Source organism: Helobdella robusta (genome assembly GCF_000326865.2).
Source record: "Helobdella robusta unplaced genomic scaffold HELROscaffold_17, whole genome shotgun sequence".
Lineage (NCBI taxonomy): Eukaryota > Metazoa > Annelida > Clitellata > Rhynchobdellida > Glossiphoniidae > Helobdella > Helobdella robusta.
The window spans coordinates 2,785,563-2,808,719 of NW_008703942.1; the positions used below are offsets into that span (position 1 = coordinate 2,785,563).

Consider the following 23,157-nt stretch of genomic DNA (forward strand, 5'->3'; position numbering starts at 1 on the left):
TAAGCATATATGACACATAATTACAACATCACTAATTGTGAGGTGAGCTGGAAAATTTTCTTTATGCTATAACATGGGTTATGCAAAAATTATAAGCTGATCTTTGTGTAAAAGAACTTGTGCACGTGTATATACTATATAATTGTATATGACGGATCATTTAGCTACATAATATATATATATATATATATATATATATATATATATATACATAGTTTAAGAACAGGATATATTAAAGGTTAGGCTAGGCGGCATACATGACACATAATAACAACATCACTAATTGTGAGGTGAGCTGGACAATCTTCTTTGTGCTATAACATGGGTAATGCATAAATTATAAGCTGATCTTTGTGTAAAAGAACTTGTGCACGTGCATACATGACACATAATAACAACATCACTAATTGTGAAGTGAGTTGGACAATTTTCTTTATGCTCTAACATGGGTTATGCATAAAATATAAGCTGATATATGTGTGCAAGAAACTGAGCACTTATATATAATAGTATATGACGCTCAAGACTGCTCTCTGACAACGCTGAGAAGCTGATATTCTTAAAATACAATGCTTCACTTATTTATCTATTTACATGTGAAATAATAAACTTTTTTGTACACTGGAATTTTTTCAATAAAAAACAATCAACACTTTATAATATCATGATATCATTTTATATCTGGTTTTTTATCATTAACTTATTGTGTATTGGAAACTCAACTATTCAATCAATCTTCGTTTTGCGTCCAGAGACCCGGTTTCCCGAGGTAGCACGTTGTTTTCTTTGCCATCAACTCATGCCATCTCAACTATTAATATATAAATTTAAATAGAACGTATTTGGCCGGTTTTTGAATTTTAAATCCGGCCGAGTCCGACCGGATTTGAAAAACCTAAATCGGTGCATCCCTAATTAAATTATATAAATATATTTATATTGCATTTTTAAGCTTTACTAACTGTGTGCAACTAATATAGAGCAAATAATAGTAATAATAATTAAATGGAGAAATAGGATAAAGAATAGGTGCAATATAAAACGTCGTATAGTATTAAGAATTGATTAGTATTTGATTTTTCATTAACGTTAACTGAAATAGAATAAGTATAATATAAAGATTAACTATTGTAACTCATCATTTCATGTAAGCATGAACAATATTTAATTGAACGAATGGAACAAAATTGATTACGTTTGTGTTGTGCCTTATATCTTATTTTAAAATCATTCCAAAACAAAATCTTTGAAAACATTCCTCTATTTTTTCTTTTAAAATTCAATGTATAACAAATATTTAGGAGAAAATTAAAACATAAAGTAGTACAGGTAACATGCTAGTGATATATACTCAAAACACATATCTCTCATATGGCTTCTTATTCATTTACACTCATTCAGCCTGTCAAAAATTAACAATATCAAAACAACATTCTAAAAATTATTTTTAAAATTTTTCATTTAAACAATAAAAAAAGATTAAACGAGTGTAACGTTATGTTTTGCAACAGTTCCTTTATTAATATTCTTCATAATTGCTCATGTCATTGCCCTCTTCATCCCATTCTTCTTCTTCATCTTCCGCAACCTCCTCTGCCTCCTCCTCCTCCTCAGCATCGTTTGCAGATGAACTCATCTTCAAACATTTTGAAAAGTCGACCCTTGATAGATTAAATTTTTTCAGAGCATCTTTTATTGTTATTGCTCCTTCATGCACCATTTTTACTGCTTTGTTTACAAGTGTTGGGTTCTGCTTATATGTTACTTTTCGCACTCGTGGAGGTTTCATTTGCTGTTGATGTTGTTGTTGGTTTAATTTGGAAGACTGTTGTTGTAGATGGAATTGTTGTTGGTGATGCTGTTGCTGAAACCTTGGAGAGTTCTGAAAAGTTTGCTGTGGTGCTGGTTTTCTTTGTTGTTGTTGTCGTGGATGAAATTGTTGTTGAGGATGTGTAAAAGTGGATGTCTGTTGAAAATGAGACTGTTGCTGCTGCTGTTGAAATTGCTGAGATTGTTTTCGTGTAGCATTAGTCTGTTTGGTTTGCTGATAGTTTCTCATCTGAAGATTCTGCTTGCTGTTGGCTCCATGGAACTTTTTGAAAGGGGGCTGACCACTTGAATGTTGTTGATGTTGCTTCTGTGCCATGCTTTGCTGCTGTATCTACATATCACAATAGTTTAAATAAATAATTTTGAATAATTTATAAATATCTTTTACCTTGATTTTATTTTACATGCTATTGAACTTAAAAAAAGAATTACCTTTTGTTTATTGGTAACATTTGAGTGCTGTCCTCTTCCTCTGCCTCTTTTCAATGTTCCACCCTTACCTCCAGCACCAGTTGGACCACAAAACATCTGCTGCTGTTGCTGCAACTGTTGTTGTTCGCCATATGGATAATAATATTGATTATCATTGACAGCATCGTATAACTGATCCTCGGTGTACTCTTCATAATATTCATTGTAATTTTGTTCCTGATCATAATTTGCAGCATCATTAGGCATGTATTCCTCTGTCTCAGCATCATTTCCAGGAATTGTTTGCGTTTCATCAACTGGCTGGATCTCCTCAACTTTTTTTTCTTCCAACAACTTTCCGTCAACCGAGTATGTTTTCCACTGAACTTCCTTTTGCTCGACCAGTCCGGTGGGATGTTGCACAATCTTCATGCACTTCTGGACTTCTGCATAACCACCACCATCATGATCAATAGCCACACATTCTGTGTGTCTTCGTTCTGATACAACTTTTGGTAATGCCTGATCAGACTTGGTGTTGCTCGTGCAAGACGAGTTAGTCGCGTTGATGTTGACTAACAAACTATTATTATTATTTATGTTATTATTGTTATTATTATTTAAGTTACATTTAGAATTAGATTCATTGATATTTATAAGAAAAACATTTTTGTTGTCAACAGTTACGCCGATCAAGCACTGGACATTGAGCTCATCTGAATACTTGAATGTATTTCCACACGAATTCAATATAAATTCAGCCAAGAGAGATTTCAATTTTACCGTATCCTCCATTATTTTTTCCAGCAAAACAAAATGCACAGCAGTGTCACTTTTAAATTAATGAAATTAAACAGAAAAAAAGGTATAACTAGTAGGCTAATTTTTAAAAGTTGAATACCAAAATTATATTTAATTATTAATTTAATTTTAAATAAACAAAAATTTAATATTAAATACATTTTAGTAAACTTAAAAAAAATGAATGAATTGAACAAAATAGTTTTTGTTCAACAAAGTGCTAGAACAATAATTGTGTTGAAGCCGTTTCCGTTTTCATTGTTTCTTTGTCGCCATCTTTGACGTTTTCCGCATTTTTGATACCGTACTTCCGTCAAGAAATACCTCGTTATATGGACTCAGCTATCGATTACAACACTTACAGCAGTTCAATGAATTCAATGAATAACATGAACCAGTACGTTTGCGTAGCTGAGGATGAAATGGAAGAACTCATTGAGGTACCGTTAGAAATGAACGGCAACCTTCTCTTGAGCACGTTGTCTGCCCAGTTTCCAGGAGCCTGCGGATTGAAATATCGAAATCCTGGAACGGGAGCCATGCGAGGTGTTCGACTTGTTGATGGTGATTTGTATCCACCAGATGGCGTCTGGTCTTCATCTCGTTACATTGTTGTGTATCCTAAAGAAAATGCTGGTCAGTTTTGTCTTTGTTTATTTACAGTTTATTAAAATTATGCTTCTATGTCTTTTTTTGGTCACTGCAATTATTGCATTAGATTACAAATATTTTTTATTTTGTTTTGATAGATTATAAAAGAAAGAGTGATGAAAGCAGTGAAAAACCTCAAGCCAAAACGAAAAAAGTTGATAGACTGAAGTGTTCTGACCTTATTGTACTTGGTCTGCCCTGGAAAAGTACGGAAGAGGATTTAACCAATTACTTCACGAAATATGGAGAGTTGTTGATGGTTCAAGTAAGGCACTTAGATTTGTTAACATTCAATTAAAAATCAGAATTTTGCTATTATTTTATTTAAGTTGATTTGTTCGTAAAGTTTTTTTATAAATGCATAATTTATAAATTTGTCCATCTTAGCGTTAAAGTCTTATCAAAAGTCTTAATAGGAAATTGATCCAAATCAATTAACGGTAAGGTTTTTTAAGAAATGAATCAGAACAAAAGGATGTTTACAGTTATGCAAGGTACTTTTAGTCACCGTATACTTGTGTGACTGAAGTAGCGAGTGCCTAAAATTAAGGAATAAGTGTTTTGTACAAATCAGAGAGTGCACGTTTAAATTAAGAATGATTATTTGCGGGTGAAAGGTGTTTAAAACAGTTTAAATTAATTTTATCACATTATTTTGTGTAAAAAAAATCAGAGTGGGTGCAGAGAAATTGTTTGGCATTGAATGTTTAAATATTAGGAGAGCATGCTGTGCAACTGAAACTTTTTTTACAGAAGTTTTTATTTTAAATATGTTTATCATCATGTTTAACTGAATTGACGATTGTCCTCTGTTTTGATTAGGTTAAAAAAGATCCGAAGTCTGGCCAATCAAAAGGTTTCGGGTTCATCAGGTTTGCAGATTATGAATCTCAAAGGCAGTGTTTGAGCCAAAGACATTTGATAGATGGACGATGGTGCGATGTTAAAATTCCTTCCTCTAAGGTTTCTTTATTTTGTTTCAACATGTCTATTTCATCTACTGTTTCCCTTTAACCTATTTCCATGTAAATTTGTCTCAATAATATATAATTTTTCTTTTTAGATGGATGATTCTGATTCTCCGATAAGCAGAAAACTGTTTGTCGGTCGTTGCACGGAAGATATGTCAACTGATGACATTCGGGAATTTTTCTCTTCGTATGGAGAAGTTGTGGATGTTTTCATACCGAAACCATTCAGAGCATTTGCTTTTGTTACCTTCTCAGATCCTGATGTTGCCCAGAATCTTTGTGGGGAAGACTTCATTATCAAGGGCAACAGTGTTCGTTGTAGTAGTGCTGCACCAAAAGGATATGGGTATGACAAAAAAGGATCTTGGGTTTCAAAATTAGGTGGTGGTGATCACAGGAATTCTGGTTGGAGCTATTCTGGATCTACTGACAAATCAATGCAGGGGGCGAACTTGGTGCCACATGCAGCAGCTGATCTAGCAGCAATGCAGTTTGGTCCAGCATTCAATCAAGCTGTCATTGCTGCTACACAAGCTGCACTGGCACAAAGCGGCTGGATGTCTATGGGTGGTGCATCTAATGGCCAAGGAGGATATCATCAGACTCGTGAATCTAATGGAATGTCATATGCTGCCAGCAAGAACACCAACAGTTACACTACCGGCTCCGGTGGGTACGCTGCCAACAGTTACTCCATGTAAATTTGCTAGACTAACTGTATGTGTGCATGGTGTGGTGAGGTGTGCTCTGCTTGATTTGTTTTGAATTTGTGAGTGACTGCTTTGGTGTGTTGTAATTAAAAATATCGCTGCACTTCATGTTTTTAACACTTGGTTCGTTCTTACTTTGATGTTTAAAGTGTCACTGATGAGATGCTGAGTCTTTGGTGTTATAAAATGATGTTCAGGCCTGTTGCACCGTACATAAATCACTAATATAATGAAATACGTACTAGAGTGTGGATGGTGATATTAAATACTCTGTACATTTTTGTTATTTTATAATTTTACATTTTGACATAGTTTGTTATATCCTAATTAATTTTTTTTTATTCTGTGGGACATTCTTCCATTGCTATAAATTTTAAAAATTGTTTAAGTGAAACATGCAACTTAATTTTATGTTGTTCATCACGTATGTATACATGCGTGCAATTGTATGCATAAGTATGAATGCGTAGGTTATTTGTTTATAATGTAAAACTAACTGTCCACTGGCATTTTGATGATAGGGGCTAGTGATTTTATGTGTGCTGAAATGATGTTTTATTGGTATTTTATTGGATTGATTCATTCAAGTAACTTCCAATTATTTCATTGTCAAGAAGTTTGTGGCATTTTATTTTTATAATAAAAACGTGAAATTGCTTTCAGTCTTGTATTTGAGTAAATATATTAATAACTTTTGAATAGCTAAATGAAAGAATGTTAAGAAAATGAATGACGAGTACGCATGTTAAGTAGGGTGGTTTATCAAACGTGCTTTAATTGTTTTATTATAGTGGAATGGTTCATACGTTAAACCTTATCTCTTTTTTCTTAGTTGCTTTTGATGTGCTTGACAAGTCTGTTGTGCTTCTTTTGTCTGAATATACCCCGCTCAGAACGGTTTTCGTGAACACTTTTGTAGATTGGAGTTTAGAGTCACCCTTCTTGATGGCATTGTTCAATGTGTGAACATTTGCATGTTCTTTTGAAGCAGATTTACATTGATTTTTGTTTACGTCCGATTTTGTGACAGACATTTTCTGGCTGTTTGGTTCTTTTCGATCTATTTTTGTCAATCTTAGTTTAGAGATCTCTGCTTGTTCAGTAATGAATGTTTGTTGATTATTTGAATTTGGGTTATTTTTGTTTTCTGAAGTCTGTTCTACTACATTTTTAGTTAACGTGTATCTTAGGTTTCTTCTCATCTGCGGTCTGATCTTGCTCTCTTCTTTTGAGTTCTGGGCTTTGTTACTCACAACGTTTTTTGATCTTGCAAAACTTGCATGGTTTGCATTTGTATTCTTGCTGTTACGCACATATTCTAACCATTCCTCATGCCATAATGGAAAAATCTTTGTAACTGTCGTCCAGTAATTCGTCTGGATTGTTAAAAAAAAATATTAATTTAAAACCAAAGTTCATGCATTATCCTTTGCTGTGTAATTGGGATTCTATTCTATAAAAAATCAACAAACTTTGAGAAAGGAGAATTGTGAGTTGATATCATTGCTTTGTGTACCGACGTTCAGTTTTTCATCCCATGATCTGAGTCTCTAGGTTGAGGTTTAGTTTCAGATTTTTATTTAATTAAGCGACTATTCGAATTCAATTTCACTAATAATGGTAAGTCAAGAAATGAAAAGCGCGGTTGGATTGATATAAGATCGTTATCTCTAACAACATTATCTCCTCAAAAGCATTACTTCTACTAGTTTTCCGTTTCTTTCATTAGCCATTCTCATGTTCCACAAAAACGTTGTGACGTTTTTCGTTCCGAAATTGAAAAAACATTCTGACCCTTTTAGCAATGCTCTCCTCTGCTCTATTCTTTTAAAGACATTTATTAATTTATTTTATGCATGCAACATTTTATACAAACTTTTTAGTTTTTATGTGAAAATAATATGTTAAACCAAATTGTTCATTATGGATATAAAGCATAATCAAATATAATATACACAGACATAGACGTTTATATAGAATAATAAATAAATACTTATTTTATTGCAATTTTATTGTTTATAATATTATTTTTTTATAAATTTAAAAAATTATTTAACTATTCAATCAAATTTACTATACAATTCTTCATGCTGTTTCAAAAGCTTCAACTCCCTATCATCCCAAATACTTAATTTGTAATCTACCATTTAAAGTATTATATCAACTTAATATTACTTCATAATCTTAGATATATAGAGATAAGAGGTTTTTAACGCAAAGCAGTAACTAATGGGAACGACGACATCCATGGATAAAAAATTGCATAACAAAAATATATCCATAGTCGGTACGACACTAAAAACTGGAAAGTCTGTGCTTCAACTGCGATTCACTTTTGATCGGCGAGTGTAAGCTAGAGTTCGGGTATGGTTTTTTTAGGAAATGTTCAGGAATTATTTTCAATCAGTTTAAAAAATTTTAAATGTTTTTTAAGTTTGTTTCAAGTTTGCTCAAACTAATACTAATTTAAAAAACCATCTTCTACATGAAAACCAAAAAGAGTAAAATTGAAATAGTAAAATAATTTTAGTTTAGTAAACGTAAAACTAATGACTAATTCACTAATCTCTACTAAAAGTCTAAATAAAAACAAAACTAAAGTTTAAGTCTGATCCTGAAGTAAAGCTATAAAAAAGATGAGTGCCCTGAAGTACATGTTGCCTGCCACTCCCTCCTGGTACTACAGTCGTGTGATGGACTCAAGCAGTGACGGCCTCATCTGTTTCGGATCCCGATCCTCTGTCAACGTCTGGGATTTAAGGCACTCTAATGTCAGGCTTTATCCGTTCCCTGTCGTTCATCACAATGATAAAGTTGCCGGAGTTTCTTTTGCTAGTGCAGACGGAAGATATGATGGTGATGAGCGGGCAGTTGTTAGTACTAGTGGTGATAAACTTTTTGTCACAAGATTCAATTTAAAGACTTTTAAATGCACTACAGAGTCTGAAAATGATTCACATAGGGTTCGTTTGATTTTTTTAAATTGCTGTTTTCACAGTTTTTATTATTTATTTTTATTTGCTTTGTGAAAAAATTATGAATAAATAAATAAAATGGTCAAAATTAGTCAAAATTTTATTTACTTATATATATATAATATATATTAAAATTAAAGTAAGTATTTTTTATTGTGTTAAATTTTTATTAACCAAAGAATAAGGTAACAGTTGTGCAATGGAGCCCATTAAATGAAAATATGATAGTCAGTGGTGATGACAAAGGTTCTGTGTGCTTCTGGGATATGAGCAAAGATGTAAAAGTATGGTACACCTGTCAACATTCTGACAATTACATTAATTCTCTGTCTGTTTCCACTTCTAAACATAATGAAGTTGCAGTTGGGTAAGCAGCAGCAGTTGCCAGAATGTTTAAAAAATTATAATAAAATTTATTCATGAATATAATAATAAATTTATACTAAAATTAGAGATTGATTGATTGATTGATTGATTGATTGATTGATTGATTAAAATAATTTTATTTTTGCTAGACTGAAAGTAGGGATTATATTGATTCTTGAACTGGTTGACAAGAAAGTGGAGGTGCTGTACAAGTTGAGAGGTCACGAAGAAAATGTGCAGTCCTTGCATTGGCTCAGATGCCATCAAGGTCTGTTTCTGATTGGTTATACCTTCTTCTCACATACTTCTTCATTTATACCAGTTCAACTTGAAAATTATTTTATTTAATAAATAACTAATGACTAATATTAATAATAATAATAATAAATAAATAATAACTAAATAACTGATAACTTTTATTAAATTTTTAAAATTATATAAATATGTTGGTAAATATTTTTCCTAGATCAGGATAAAGATGACGTTGTTTCTAGATTGGTGTCAGTCTGCAGAGACAAAACATTGAAATTATGGACACTGAAGAAACAAAGACAAAATAATTGGGATGTTTCTACTGTCAGTTTGTTCAAAAAGAAATCAGAGGTTTATCTACAAATCTCATATTAGCTATTATAAGGCAAGCTGTTGAAATCTATAAAATGTTATATTAATTATTTTCACCTTTCTGTGCGTTAATCAACTAAAAAATGAAAATTAAAAAAAAATTTCTGGGCAGAGGTGGTTTAGTTTGAGCAGTATTCCAGATTCAGACAGCCAAATGATAGTATCATCTGCAAAGTTAGTTCAGGGCATAACATTTAAAAAAAGTTCTGTTGATTTAATTAGTTTAATTTTCCACAATAAATAAAAAATTAGTGTTACAATTTCATTAAGTGGAATATTATTGCACCAGCGAGCTGTATACAATCAACTTGACTGCCGCGAAACTTAAACTTCAACCTCTGGTGAGAAATCTGAAAGGTCACAGTCTGGTTATTTTCAATGTAGTGTCGTGGAGGAGGAGGTCAGGGTCAATGGGTGAGGGCTTTGATGATGTCATGGTTTGCAGCTACTCGATGGATAGGCAGGTTAGTTGGGTGGCTGGTAGGATGGTTGGTCAGTTTGGTTGGCTGTTTAGTCAGTCAGTCATTTTGGTTGGTTGATCAGCAGTTGACTGGTTAGACGATTAGTTATTGATTAATTTTTGATTGATTGGTTGATTGATTGGTTTTTTTTGAACTGGCTGGTTGTTCACGTTGGTTGACAAGTTGGCTGGTTGACTTTTTAGATAAGTAATAAATAACTTTACAATGGGATGGCAAAAATTGAAATCAGATTTTTAGTGTTTAACGTGCTCTACAAATCATTCTATTTTATAAGCTCATAGTATGGAATGTGAAAGAAAATCAAGTTGAAAGAACGTTACCCACTATTGGTGGCTTTGTCTATTCTATCAACCAATCACCCATCGAACCTGGTTAGTTGAATGTTCATTGGTCAGTTAACTTAACCAATCAGATGGTCACTTTTTCAAAAGGTCTTTTTGCACTTGGGGTGGGTGACAACACAATTCAAACAATGACATTGAACAACGGCAAGTGCACCAACAATAGAACTTTCTGGCAGTTCATGAAATCAAAAGTCACAGCGGTCAGATTAAATAATTATATTTTGAGCTATAAATGAAATTAAATAATGTGAAAAGTTACGACAACAACGCCAAAATGTTTGCAAACAAAACAAGCATACAAACAACAAAGACATGATATCAATCACAATTTAAACAACAACAACAACTTCAGGTACGTTGGCATCCAACTAGTGACAACTTGTTGGCATTTGGAACGGAAGATGGAATGGTGGGACTCGTCAACACAGCCGCCAATGCCAAGACGTTGGTTGTCATTTGAATGAGATTATTTGATGGGTGAATAAATTGATGAATGGTCTGATAAGTGAAGGGCAAAGGGATAATTTTATAGGAAGCTGAGTTCACAGAAATATTAGTCGCTATCCATATGTACTTGCACATGGCACCTCTCCAGGGAGGCGCGCACACACACATGCACACACACACACAGAGTCTCATTTTTAATAAACATGCACACACACACACACAAATACACACACACGCACACTCACATACTGAATCTACAGTCCAGTTACCTTCTCAAGAACCCATCACAATGACGTCGTACGCTGGCTTAACTGGGGCCCACTATTCACTCCACGGAATGTAAAAATTAATAATAATAATAACCAAAGTCAAAATGACTGTGATGGGGGCGATGTTCTCAGTTCGGGTATGAATATTTGTTGAATAATTTTCTCTGATATTTTTAGTTTAGATTTTATATGTTCATTCTGAATGAAATTGAAGACGTTGATTGACGTATAATGTAACGTAGTGACAAATAGCAACTGATGATGTGATTGTGTGATGATGTGATTGCGTGACGCAGCTGATGGACATGCCATCTTCAGTGTCGGTGACCATCACATCCATCAACACTCCATTCCACTTGGTCAGGAAGAAGCGGTGGACATTGACATCATCATTGGAGACCACCGTAGTGCTGGTGGTTGTCAGGGTGAGGGGGATGTCGTTGGTGCTGGCGGAATAGGGACAAAGACGAAAATTTCATTCACACAGGATTTCAAATATTTTGCTCTCGGATATATTTCTGGGTTAATTTTTTATGCTCATATATTATTTTTAAGTGGTCAGTTTATTGAGAGTGTTTGTGTTGCAGCTCCAATATTAGTGTGCTGGCCATAACCATTAGTTTGCCATTCGTGTTGCTAGATGTCCCTCCGTGCTGGAGAGCCAGAGTTATCTTGTGCAATATTATTATAAATATTTTCATTTTTAATTGTCATGTTTTAAGTTTTTGGGTTTCTTTGGTCTTTAACTGGTTGGTGTAAAAACACATTGGTGTTAAAAAAAAGGCATGTTATATCTCTACTTGTTATGCTTTTGAAATTTGACCCTTGCAGGGTTATTGAGGTGTACGACTGTCGCTGCCCACTGAATCCTCCTACTCTCATCTGCTCCGTCCACCACTGCAAAAAACCCGTGACGGACTTGTCCTGGCATCCCGACGTCATGATGACGTCATCACTGACGTCACGCATGCGTCATCATCTGGCGGTCTGTGCGAGTGTTTCAGACGTTTGCGTGTACAACTTGAAAAATGTTATTGGTTGGTCATTTGGTTGATTGATTGAATGGTTGATTGAATGGTTGATTGGATGGTTGATTGAATGGTTGATTGAATGGTTGATTGGTTTGTCAAGTAGTTTAGAAGTGTTGATCTGTTTGTTAATTGACTGGTTGATGAAAATGTTTGATCAGTTTAATTTCAACTCTTTCAACGAGGTTATGGTTATGTTTATCTTAACAATTTATAAAAATTTTCAATCAATTGCTTAATCAGTAATTTTTCCAATCACTCATTCACCAATCCCATCAATCATCCGATCACCAAATTGTCATCCAAGATGGTTGGACATCAAGTCGGACCGAAGAAAGAACTGTCACAAAAATTCAAGATTGTTTCATGACGTTAAAAGGTGATTGGTTGGTTGGCTGTCTGATAGGCTTGTTGGATGATTGTTTGGCTATCAGTGGTTGACTGGCTGGCTGGCTTATCAGTCAGTTGCCTGATTGGTGGTTCAATCAAAGTGTTTACATGGTCTTTTCGGTTGAATATAATTACTATGTTATCAATTTACCCATCTTTTAATAATTATTTCTCAGTTTATTTATTTTACTATTGAGAGTTGCACGTTGCAGTTCTCGCAAATAATGATTTATTTATATATTTATTACATTTCTCTCCTCGATAAACACACAGTGCATGTGAATCTTAATACGCATGAAACAATGTATCACACACACACACACATACACACACAACACACACACACACACACAGTGCATGTGATAAGCTGTCTGTTTGCAATTGAATCAGGTCACTGCAACAGCTGTTCTGTGCAATTCTCATTCCTATTGATATATCATTCTTAATAAAGACTTTTCAAATGTTCCAAAATAATTCTCAAAGTATTCATCATATAAAATCCATTTATTCTCATGCATTTCCTTGTTTACTTGTTGTTGCTGGTCAATTACATCTATAATGATAATAAATTTGGATGACTTCTGCTTGCTTGCAAGGACATACAAGAAAGATTCGTCTCCTGGCCTGGTCACCTCACAGAGAAGGTCAGCTGGTCACTACATCCTTTGATAAGACTGTTCAAGTTGGTCACACATTAATATCCACTTTGTTATTGCTTGCCTAGTGGTGGAATATAAAATGTAAAAGTGGCAATTTTTCTATTTTGGTTTTTCATTGGTTGAACTTCATCAACGTCTGTAATAAAGATCTGGGATATGTTGAAGAGCAACAAAAGTGTTGAGATGTTCAAAGGTCATCGAGGTCACGTGAGCAGTGTGGAGTGGGGGCTGGAGGACGAGGGGCTGGTCTTCAGTGGGGGAGAAGATTTCACGTTGCAGGGCTGGATGATCGATAAGTTGTCTCAGCATGTTTATGTTAAAAAAGGTGGGTTGGTTGGTTGGTTGGTTGGTCGGTGAGTCGGTCGGTTTGTTGGCTGGTTGGTTGGTTGATTGTTCTTGGCGGGTCCTTGATTGATCGATTGTTGTTAAATTATTGTTTTGGTTGGTTTATTAGTCAGCATTCTGGTGAATTTTTTAAAAAGTCTTTGGTAGTGACTGGATTGAATACTGTGGTTTGATAAAAATGATAGCCACTCTGACGAATGAATCAAACAGCCATTGTTCTTGAAATAATTATTTATTTTTGTTCTAGAGTTCTCATCCAAATACAATCGAAAAGAAACTTGTGAGACATTGAGGAATGAAGGCCCAGATGTTTCATCTACTGAAGATATGACAAAGGACACTCTAATTAAAAATTTTGATCTCAATGATGATGCTGATCACACTGGTAATGTACATTCATCATCTTCCAAGGATCTAACATACGGTAAAAGTACTACTAGTGCTACTGTAGCTACTGCTTCTGCCACATCTAGTATTCGTGACGTTGATGTGGGTGTGTTGAATAAAGATGTTAGTGACGTCATCATTCATGATGTAGGAGATGATGATGATGACGAAGATGGTGATAATGTGAATAAAGCATCTCTGGATAAGCAATCGCAGGTTTTTATTTTTTTTTATTATTTTTATTTTATATTTCTTAAAAATTTTATTTGTTTTAATCAATATTTAAAAGTGAACTTTAATTTAAATAGGAGAATTTGGCTTCGGCATCAGCCTACCAGCTTCCAAATAAAAAAAGTTTGTGAAAAATTTTTGTAATTTTCTTGACTTGGTTATTATATTTACGTGTATGTGTGGTGTGTGTGTGTTCGCGTGTGTGTATGTGTTTGTCTGTGTGTGTGTGTGTGTGTGTCTGTGTGTTCACGTGAGTGTTTGTGTGTAATGACGTTTAATTGTTAAAGGTTATAAAAAGAAGGTTAGATCGATTCTTCCCAACTGGGGTACGCACGAACACCAAAGTCGACTCATCCAGGAGGAGTGTGTGAAGTTGGCGCGCATTCAGGCGGCAAGTCAGTTTGGCCGTGAAAGTCATTTTTATTAATGTAACTGATGATTTAGATACCATGTGATGCAATGGTTGCATTAAGTTTCAAAGTATCAGTCGGAGATTTTTGTCAGAGTTGTCTCACTGATAATTTTCAATGATACATGAGACTTGGTAGCACAACTTTATAGAGGATGAAATAACTCTACACTTATCTTATTTAATTTCAATCATTGTTTTGCAGAAAAGCAGATTACAGCATTTTCCTCTTATGATTATGAAGATTGTGATGGCAAAATGGAGGATTATTATGATGATGATTATTATGAAGATTTTGATGATGATTATGAAGATGATGGTAGTGGTGGTGGTGGTGGTGGTGGTGGAAAGAATGACGATGATGTGTCGTCTTCATTATATTTTGACTGCTACATCAATCGGAGGAGCATGTGCAAGTTGCTGGATAACGAAAGTATGTGTATGTGTGTATCTATTTATGAGTGTGTGTTTATGTGTGTGTGGGTCTATGTGTGTGTGTCTGTCTGTCGTTGGTTGTAAGTGTATGGTCATGAATTATTTAGAATTTGGTATTATATTCATTCATTTCTGCAATCATTCTTTTCATCCATCAATCTGTTCTATTTCAATTCTCAATCTGTCGACCCACCACCACCCCCAACACCCATCACTGCATCGCATCACGTCCAACGAGCAGTTGAACAGCACATTCAGAACAAGAATGAAGATGGTCGCACGACTTTGGAGATCTATGCAGGGAGGGGAGGGGTTTATTTCAGAGAGATGATGAGGAAGGGAGAGTTGAATGATCACATGCTTGCCACTGCTGCCATGGGTTCGTCCTGGTGAGGGTGGTGTTGGTGATGATGATGATGATGAATTAAAGTGTTAAGATTATGAATAAGGTGTTGATGGTGATGATGAAGTTAGTTTTTTTCCAATGATTAGTCTTTTCATTTTCCTAGAGGTTATAAAGAAATGAAAGAGATGTGATTTTTCACTTGAAACTTTTGCGACCAACTTTTTATTTTGAAGTATCCAAAGAGTTGTGGGCGGAGTTATGCTTATCCTACGCCAATCAGTTGAAGAGGGAGGGGCAAATTCACAAAGCCACAACCTACCTGCTCGCTATTGATCGGGTTGAAGAAGCACTTGAACTCTTACTGGACAATAAGTTATACAAGTTTGTCAATTTAATTTCATCTTTTTTCTGTTTCTTCATCACTACGATGTCGATATATCTCACTAGTTAGTTACTCACTTAAGTTGACTCATTCACTCTCTCACTCACTCACTCACTCACTCACTTGTATTCCAACAACCAATCGCAGGGATGCACTCTGCTTGGCTCGGTTACGCCTGCCCAGCTGTGACCCACTTCTGCAGCTGGTCTTCAATAAATCTGCTGAGGCAGCCGATAAGATTGGTTACTATGAGATGGCAGCCAAATGGTCAGATTTTTATTGTTGGGTGTTTTTTTAAATGATCTCTAAGTTTAGGTTTTTGTTTTAGTTCTCAAATTTTTTAAGTCCTGACTACATTCATTCACTCCTATGTAGTTTAGTCTCATAGTTTCATTCCTATGTAGTTTAGTCTCATAGTTTCACTTCTATGTAGTTTAGTCTCATAGTTTTTTTGTTTGTTTTTTACGTTTTTCATTAATTGGACTTCGAATTTATTCCACGTTTATATCATAAAATGTTTAATAATGAATCTAAATAATGCCTAACCTACCTACATGCAATCCAAGCCCAACTGATCAGCACTCCAACCAACCATCCAACCAGCCACTCCAACCATCCACATCTCCCCACAGCTACCTAGCAACGAACAATGACGCGAAGGCTTTAGAAGAGATCGTGAGAAGAAAAGATCCACAGACATCACGTGTATCGGCCCTCGTAGCTCAAGCGACCAATAATGCAGAAGTGTCAAGGTCAAGTGCTGAAAGTTATGTCATCGAAAGGCTGCTCAACTGTGATTGGTCGAGTGTAGACGCGTTTTTGAACGAGATTGAGGAATTTCAAGTATTATTAATTTGTTTTTTATAATTAATTGTATTATTCCTGACAATAGTGATACAGTAATCATGTTGATACTAGTATCATTCTTCATTCATAGCACCTGAGGCTGCTATCAATTTGTCATGAATGTGTAACCAGAAGATTGAAATATATCCTTCCAGCTTCAATCAACACGTCAATCAACATGTCAATCAATTCTAATAGTGGGAGGAGCTTTCCACCAGGTATTTCGTCACATGTGACATCGTTACGGTGTGATTTGTGGTACTTTGTGACATTCTCAGTTGCTATGTGGTTCAGTGCTATTAACATGTGTTTAGAATTTGTTATTATGAATGAATTACAAAATGAACGTGTATGTGTGATTGCATGAACGTGTGTATAAAAATGGACGAATGATGAAATGAATGAAAAAAAAATAAATGAAGGAACGAATGAATGAATGATAGTTGACCTTCCACCAGATGAAACAAACCACACAGAGACTCCTAATGAATCTTTCCTTGACGATGTTCTGCACAGATTAAAAACTTCCTCTGACATTAATTTGGGTTGTAGAAATGCTCAATTAACTAACAACGTCAATGATAATTAATTAAAATTGATAATTAATTAATTAATTAATTATTCATTTAATGAAATGTTTGTTTATTCATCTATTTACTCTTTTATCTATCCGTTTGTTCATTCATTTATTTTTTTTATCTATTTGTTCATTTATTTATTAAATTATTAAATATATAAATAAATAATTGCTTCATATTTTTAAAAATTCTACCCCTAGCAGATGATGGTTTACGTTGTGGGGAGCTGCAAAGTGACCTCATGCACACGTACAAGAGCAGGCAGTTTAGAACTGCCCTACAACAAGTTTTTATTCTTATTATTATTTTTGTTGTTGTTTGTTGTTGTTGTTGGTTTGGTTGTTATTGTTGCTATTACATATTAGTATTGTTTTTATTGTTATTTTTGTTGTTGTGGTTGTGCTTAATGTTGTTAATAATGTTAATATCGTTATTTTCTTTCTTATTGTTGCTATCGTTTTGTTATTGTTATCATTTTGTTGTTTTTGTTGTTGTTGTTGTTGCAGTAATAATTTTGAATTTAGCTAAATATTTGTGTGTCGCTATCATTGATACAGATTGTCATTGAGATTAGCTTGATATTCTCTGTTGCCTTTGCAAAGTACAAATCATGCCTGCTAGTGGAAAATTCTCATGTTAATATTTCTACTACTACGGCTGCTGCTGCTACCAGTGATAATAATAATAATAACGATAATGATGATGTCAGAAATTTTAGCACGAATATCAAAATAATCGGTGATAACATGTACAATAATGTTAATAAACACGACAATGACAAAAATGATGGTGATAAGGATGCTGATGATGGTGGTGGTGGGGGTGGGGGTGATAGAGTTGGTGGTTTGAAGAGCATGGTCAGCCATGGTAGCAGTAATGATGTAAATATTGATTGTTCTAATGTGACGTCATCTGACCTCGATATGGTGGTCATATTTGTGTGTCTGTATATCTCACAAGGTTGCCTCACTTCTTCTGTCTGTTTATAAAATCTCTATTAATTAATTAATTAATTAATTTGATAATTTAGGAAATAATAGTTGTTAATTATTATAAGTTTTAAAACGATTTTTTCTATCACTCAGGTTCTCATGACGTGGAAGCACTGATCCAATTTGCATACGGATCATTTTGCAGGCACGAAAGTCACCACCAATCTCTTCAACTCCACGAATTTGTGGAAAGTTTCAACGAGATAATGAAACTCGGCAGCAAACATCTGGATGGAATGAACGAAGTTGATGATGGGGAGGACAGTGATGCAGTTGGCATGAGCCTGGAGGAGTGTATAAACATCACTTTCATTCGCAACATCGTTGAGTCTTTCTCTAAGATTTTGAATGATATTTCCGCGAAACCGTCAGCTGACAAAACTGGAAAAGTTTTCGAAACGCTGAGTAGGCAAGTGCTCAACAAAAAAGCAGCCAAAATGGAATATTTGGCTAAGAAAATTGCACGGATAAACGAATGCTGTAAGGAGTTAATTGCTCAAAACAGGAGCAGTAGGCAGGATTTGTTCAAGAAGGAAGTTGAAAATGTTTCTCCAGGCGGTCTGCATGTATGGTCGTTAGTTCCAACAAACGATGACACTTCCAAACAGAGCGAGGGAATAAATGGCTGGAAAAAATCAGGTGAAGATGATGATGATGATGACATCACGAAGTTTGAAGAAGTCATTAAAAGTTTGAGGAGGAAGATGATTGATGATGAGTTGGAGAGTGCTCCTAATGTTGTAAATCTCGCTGGTGAACTTGAAAAATGCAACGCTCAACTATCGGAGTTTTCAGATTTATACAACGTAAGTTAACTCATTTAATCTTTTTTAATTTAATTTGTAAGAGTTTTGATTTAAAATTTGTATTAAATTTTTTTATATTTTCAGAATTTGCCACGTTATGATGACTTAGTTGTCCTGTTACTCAAGTTCTTCCGAGCAGTTTCATCAACCTGCCAAATTAATTTAACTGACTTCGAAAATCATCTCAAGAATTGGATATATAAACACGTTTGTAACAGTTGTTAAGTTTTATTTTCTTCCTCAACATTTTAGAACAGCGAACATTTATTTTTGTATGTATATGTCAATGAAGAACCGACAAACTTTTTTAATTTAAAAATAGAAAGCGTTAAATTTTTTTACATGGGGTAGATAAAATAATTAATAAAACAATTGTTCATTATTGTTCACCTTTACATACATTAAAAGTTGTATACATGAAGTAAAACTGAGACAGATTGATGTTATCGGCGATTTCGATACTTTGATTTCTCAACGGCGTACATTTAATTAATGAAATGGATCCACCAAGCCTGATTTTTCGCTCCATTGTACTCCCAAACCCCAACTGGGGCGGCGTCATCCGAATCGCTGTTTGTGATGTCCAGCACAAGTTTCTTGTTGTGGCGGTTGCAAATAACGTGTCCGTATATGATCCAGTGTTTCTTCACGTTCGTTTCTTCGTACGGCTGCATTGTTACATCTAATTTGAATGAAACATTATCAATCAATCATCTAATTATGAGCTAGATTCATGTGTTAGGTTTATGCCATTTGGCCCATCACAACGATTACAGAATATCTATTTAAGCCGCCGAATATTATTTATTCAGCCGTGTAACAAACAATTTATATATACGTCACGCACAGATAAGCAGTTGATAGCATATTTATAATGAAATATTTTGTTGGCACTAGCCTCCTGGCACTGATGCATCGAAAACGAAATTGTTCAACGCTGATCTGACGTTGCCCTGTTTGTCTTCGTACCAAAGCTGGTTGGTTGGGTTCTCATTTTTTGGCTTCTGACTCCACATTATGATTTTGGCACCTGGTTCTTCGTTCGATTGATAGACTTCCACCGCTTTTTTATTCAGTTGACTCAAGATGTAAAACACTTTTGGTTTTAAGCTGTAGAATTAATTTTTGAACCATATATCATTTACAGGTTTTATTTAAAAATAAATCATTAACTCACTAAACGGCTTTCCATTTATTGCTACCGTCATTCTTTGACACACACAACTTGGTCCCGCAGTTTAATGGTACGTTGGCATCCAAGACTTTGTTTGGATCGCTTCTGTGCACTACGTACCCGTTACCTATTGAGCAATAAGTTCCTGTTTTATTTGCTCACTTATTTCAGTTCTAGGAGCATGAATATTACATTTAGCTCTGGCGCGAAAAAAGAGCAGTTTTTGTTAGATATCATCATAAGAGCAGACGAAGTGTTCCATGCTTGTGCACGAGTAACTTCAAATTTTATGTTAGAGCTTGCCTTGCAACTCTGAGCACTTTACTTGAGATTCAATGATCACTTATGACTTTGTAAATAATATCCTTTCAAACATAATTTTTAACATCAGGACGACAAACGAGCACAACAACAGCTGTGTACAATAGCGGGAATAGTGATATTTTTAGTTTAGAGGCGAATTGACAGGCAACCTTTGTAACGCAAATCTTCGTTTAAAAAATTGATAGGAAACGGATAAATGAAAGAAAGGAATGTATGAAAACGAACCAATCTTCCACTGTTGCGTCTGACTGTCGGGCACATACTCGCTGATCTCGGCAAACTTGCCCACCTCTTAATTCACACAATTATTTATTTATACAATCATTATTGACGTTATTGCTGGGTATAATGTGCACTATCAACAAAATTTTATATAATTATTACATACACATAATTATTTTAGAAGTGAATAAAATAATTTCAATGAAACAAGAAGATAATTGATCTGACCGACGAATCGTAACAAACATGCGATAGAAATAAAAATAATTATTATCGTTCCGTCGATTCCACCAAGTTAAATAACCGAAAACCCCTCAATAACCAACCAAAAAGTATTCAAGAAATAAAATTGAAAAAAAACTTGCCCACCGGTAAACGTAAGGCAGTAGTTGTTGGCGAAGGACCTGATGGTGCCAGTGGCAGGGTCCTCAAACCATATCTGGTGCTCCTGCTTGTCATCCTGGTTGCACAGTACCACCGGTGTTGCTGGGTCGTCCCTATTATCTGTTCAGCGATTTAATTTGTCGGAAGTTTTGTTGAAATTTAATTTTCTGTTTGCAGTTCTATGAGAATTGTTCATTAGATCTTAAATGATTTAAAAATTCAAATTAATTTACTCATATTGGTCTTCAAAAAGATATTTTTAAGCAATGAGTATAAAATATTATCTAACATAAATGAACTAACTCTTGATTCCGACGGATAAGTTGCATTCGTTGTTGACGAGCAAAAAAAATTTTCCTTCCGTGGGTAGCATCTTCAAAAGTTCCTTTGCTAATCCACTTGCTTTCTAATTCCACAAGGAAAGGATTAATTTAAATATTTGACCAGATGAAGCATTGATATTTTCAATAAATGAAATTCTGTTCAATTTCAGACTATTTAAAATAACTTAATATTATTCAAATTTTTTGAAACGCGAGAGTAGGTTTATAACTTGAAAATGAATTATGTATCATCAATATTCACATTTGAAAAATGACTTCCTTGCGTTATTCAGCAGCGTAAGATAAAAGAATTGAAAATAGTTAGAAGTTATGTATGCAGAAAGATAAGGAAGTTTTGGAAAAAGTACAGCGTAGAGCCACAAGAATGATTAGAGGAATCGGAAAAATGGAATACGATGAGAGATTGAAAAAATGCGACTTGACATCATTGGAAAAAAGAAGATGTAGAGGAGATCTAATCCAAACATATAAATTTATCACGAATAGGGAAACAACTCCATACTCGAGATTTTTCAGGCTAGAAAACAGTGATAAACTACGAGGACACAGATTTAAGATTTTCAAAAACTTGGATGGAAAAATAAAGAGCAGATTCTTCAGCAGTAGAGTGGTCAACGCCTGGAACGAGCTAAGCGATGATGCAGTCTCTGCGAATTCACTCAACAGTTTCAAAGTCAAACTCGGACAGATAGGATATTAGGAGATCTAATTAGTAGTGGTTCTTACACAGACCATAGTCTTCTGAACCACTTTAAACCCCGTTAATAATAATAATAATAAAGTAATTTTTACACGAATTAAAAGTAATTAAAAGTTAATTCAGCTCAGCTGATAAATCATACATACAATTTTGAAGTTAAATTCTTACTAACATATCAAAATCAAAGTAGTAATCTAATTAGACGCCAGCAAAAATATTTAAGATCCAATGAGCAAAAATCTTTACTTCAACTTCGGCAGACAACAAAATATTTCTCAAATATTCACGATCGTCACCGCTCTTATATAGCTAACTCACAACCTTATTATTATTGCTCTTGTTATAAGAATAATTAATATTATTATTATTACTATTATTACTTCTATTAGTATTCATAGTCTCGTAATGAATGTTGTTGCGATATTTCCAATAAAAGTTATCAGCATTATAAGTAGGAATAATTATATTCAGCATGTATAAGTACAAACACAGACACGCACACACACACATCAATGTTGTTAAATAAATTTGCAATGTAATTTAAATGCAACTTGCATATTTTGAAATTCGTGAATTCAAGTTGTTAATATTATTTCTATTGTTGTTGTTGTTGTGTTGTTGTTGCTGTTTTTGTTGTTGTTTTTGATGTTATTACTGTCATTTCAGTTGTTAATGATTTTTTAGAGGTTATTGTTTAGGTTGAAAGATTCGCTCATTCAGATGTTATGCACTGTGTTATTTGATTGATTGAACATCGAGGTATGCCTGGCTTGCTCATCTCATCAAGAGCCAGCAACGTTCGTTAAGAAGGATTATAATTAGTTATTAATTAAGATTGTCTCTATTTTAGAGATTTAAAAATTATTTTATTTACACACACACACACACACACACACACACACACACACACACACACACACACACACACACACACGTATATAAATATATATATATATATATATATATATAATGTATATTATAATATTATACACTCCAAAAAATGTAATTACTACACATCAAGCGATCAATCGTTAAGCCGAGGTTGTATACACTTACGAACGCAAAGTTTACCTAAAATTTTGTTTTGTGAACGCATATCTTACATAATGGTATGTTATATGTATAAATGTTATATTGTTATGTCTTATTTGTTAATGTTACCGACATATTGTTGCGATATCTCGCTTGTTAATGTTAACAGTTAGACTGTTATGTTGAGTTATAATGTTTAATATATATGAAAGATTTTTGTTAAGTATAAAATTTACTCTTGAGCAGATTGGCCAAAATATAT

At 34.2% G+C, this 23,157-nt stretch overlaps 5 protein-coding genes across 5 annotated transcripts; 2 read left to right on the forward strand and 3 right to left on the reverse strand.

Annotated features, from left to right (window-relative positions):
* Positions 1 to 1,519: 1,519 nt before the first annotated feature.
* On the reverse strand, positions 1,520 to 3,036 carry HELRODRAFT_170285 (hypothetical protein; the record flags this gene model as incomplete). The annotated part of the gene is made up of 2 exons (XM_009016102.1): positions 1,520 to 2,161; positions 2,263 to 3,036. The coding sequence occupies 2 exons, from the start codon at positions 3,034 to 3,036 to the stop codon at positions 1,520 to 1,522; spliced, it is 1,416 nt and encodes a 471-aa protein (XP_009014350.1).
* Positions 3,037 to 3,431: 395 nt separating this feature from the next.
* Positions 3,432 to 5,365, forward strand: HELRODRAFT_170286 (hypothetical protein; the record flags this gene model as incomplete). Its single annotated transcript, XM_009016103.1, has 4 exons — positions 3,432 to 3,678; positions 3,792 to 3,958; positions 4,516 to 4,656; positions 4,757 to 5,365. The coding sequence occupies 4 exons, from the start codon at positions 3,432 to 3,434 to the stop codon at positions 5,363 to 5,365; spliced, it is 1,164 nt and encodes a 387-aa protein (XP_009014351.1).
* Positions 5,366 to 6,174: 809 nt separating this feature from the next.
* On the reverse strand, positions 6,175 to 7,113 carry HELRODRAFT_170287 (hypothetical protein; the record flags this gene model as incomplete). Its single annotated transcript, XM_009016104.1, has 3 exons — positions 6,175 to 6,750; positions 6,847 to 6,924; positions 7,075 to 7,113. The coding sequence occupies 3 exons, from the start codon at positions 7,111 to 7,113 to the stop codon at positions 6,175 to 6,177; spliced, it is 693 nt and encodes a 230-aa protein (XP_009014352.1).
* Positions 7,114 to 8,010: 897 nt separating this feature from the next.
* On the forward strand, positions 8,011 to 10,625 carry HELRODRAFT_170288 (hypothetical protein; the record flags this gene model as incomplete). The annotated part of the gene is made up of 8 exons (XM_009016105.1): positions 8,011 to 8,337; positions 8,529 to 8,716; positions 8,865 to 8,983; positions 9,182 to 9,318; positions 9,452 to 9,513; positions 9,629 to 9,776; positions 10,234 to 10,365; positions 10,518 to 10,625. 8 exons carry the CDS (start codon positions 8,011 to 8,013, stop codon positions 10,623 to 10,625), a joined length of 1,221 nt encoding a protein of 406 aa, XP_009014353.1.
* Positions 10,626 to 18,271: 7,646 nt separating this feature from the next.
* On the reverse strand, positions 18,272 to 22,102 carry HELRODRAFT_98458 (hypothetical protein). Its single transcript, XM_009016106.1, has 8 exons — positions 22,036 to 22,102; positions 21,123 to 21,225; positions 20,805 to 20,939; positions 20,439 to 20,504; positions 19,893 to 20,016; positions 19,614 to 19,825; positions 18,800 to 19,397; positions 18,272 to 18,715 (listed from the first exon to the last, which is right to left on the reverse strand). The coding sequence occupies exons 2-7, from the start codon at positions 21,190 to 21,192 to the stop codon at positions 19,201 to 19,203; spliced, it is 804 nt and encodes a 267-aa protein (XP_009014354.1). The 5' UTR covers positions 21,193 to 21,225; positions 22,036 to 22,102; the 3' UTR covers positions 18,272 to 18,715; positions 18,800 to 19,200.
* Between the last annotated feature and the right edge of the window lie 1,055 nt (positions 22,103 to 23,157).

Bases quoted from the DNA above. Each gene is read 5' to 3' on its own strand.
- HELRODRAFT_98458 (XM_009016106.1), bottom strand. From the start codon at position 21,192: ATGCTACCCACGGAAGGAAAATTTTTTTTGCTCGTCAACAACGAATGC. The intron at 20,017-20,438 runs GTTCGTTTTCAT...ATTGCTCAATAG, and splicing joins GACGCAACAGTGGAAGATTG to GTAACGGGTACGTAGTGCAC. The intron at 19,398-19,613 runs GCTAGTGCCAAC...CATTCAAATTAG, and splicing joins CGATGCATCAGTGCCAGGAG to ATGTAACAATGCAGCCGTAC.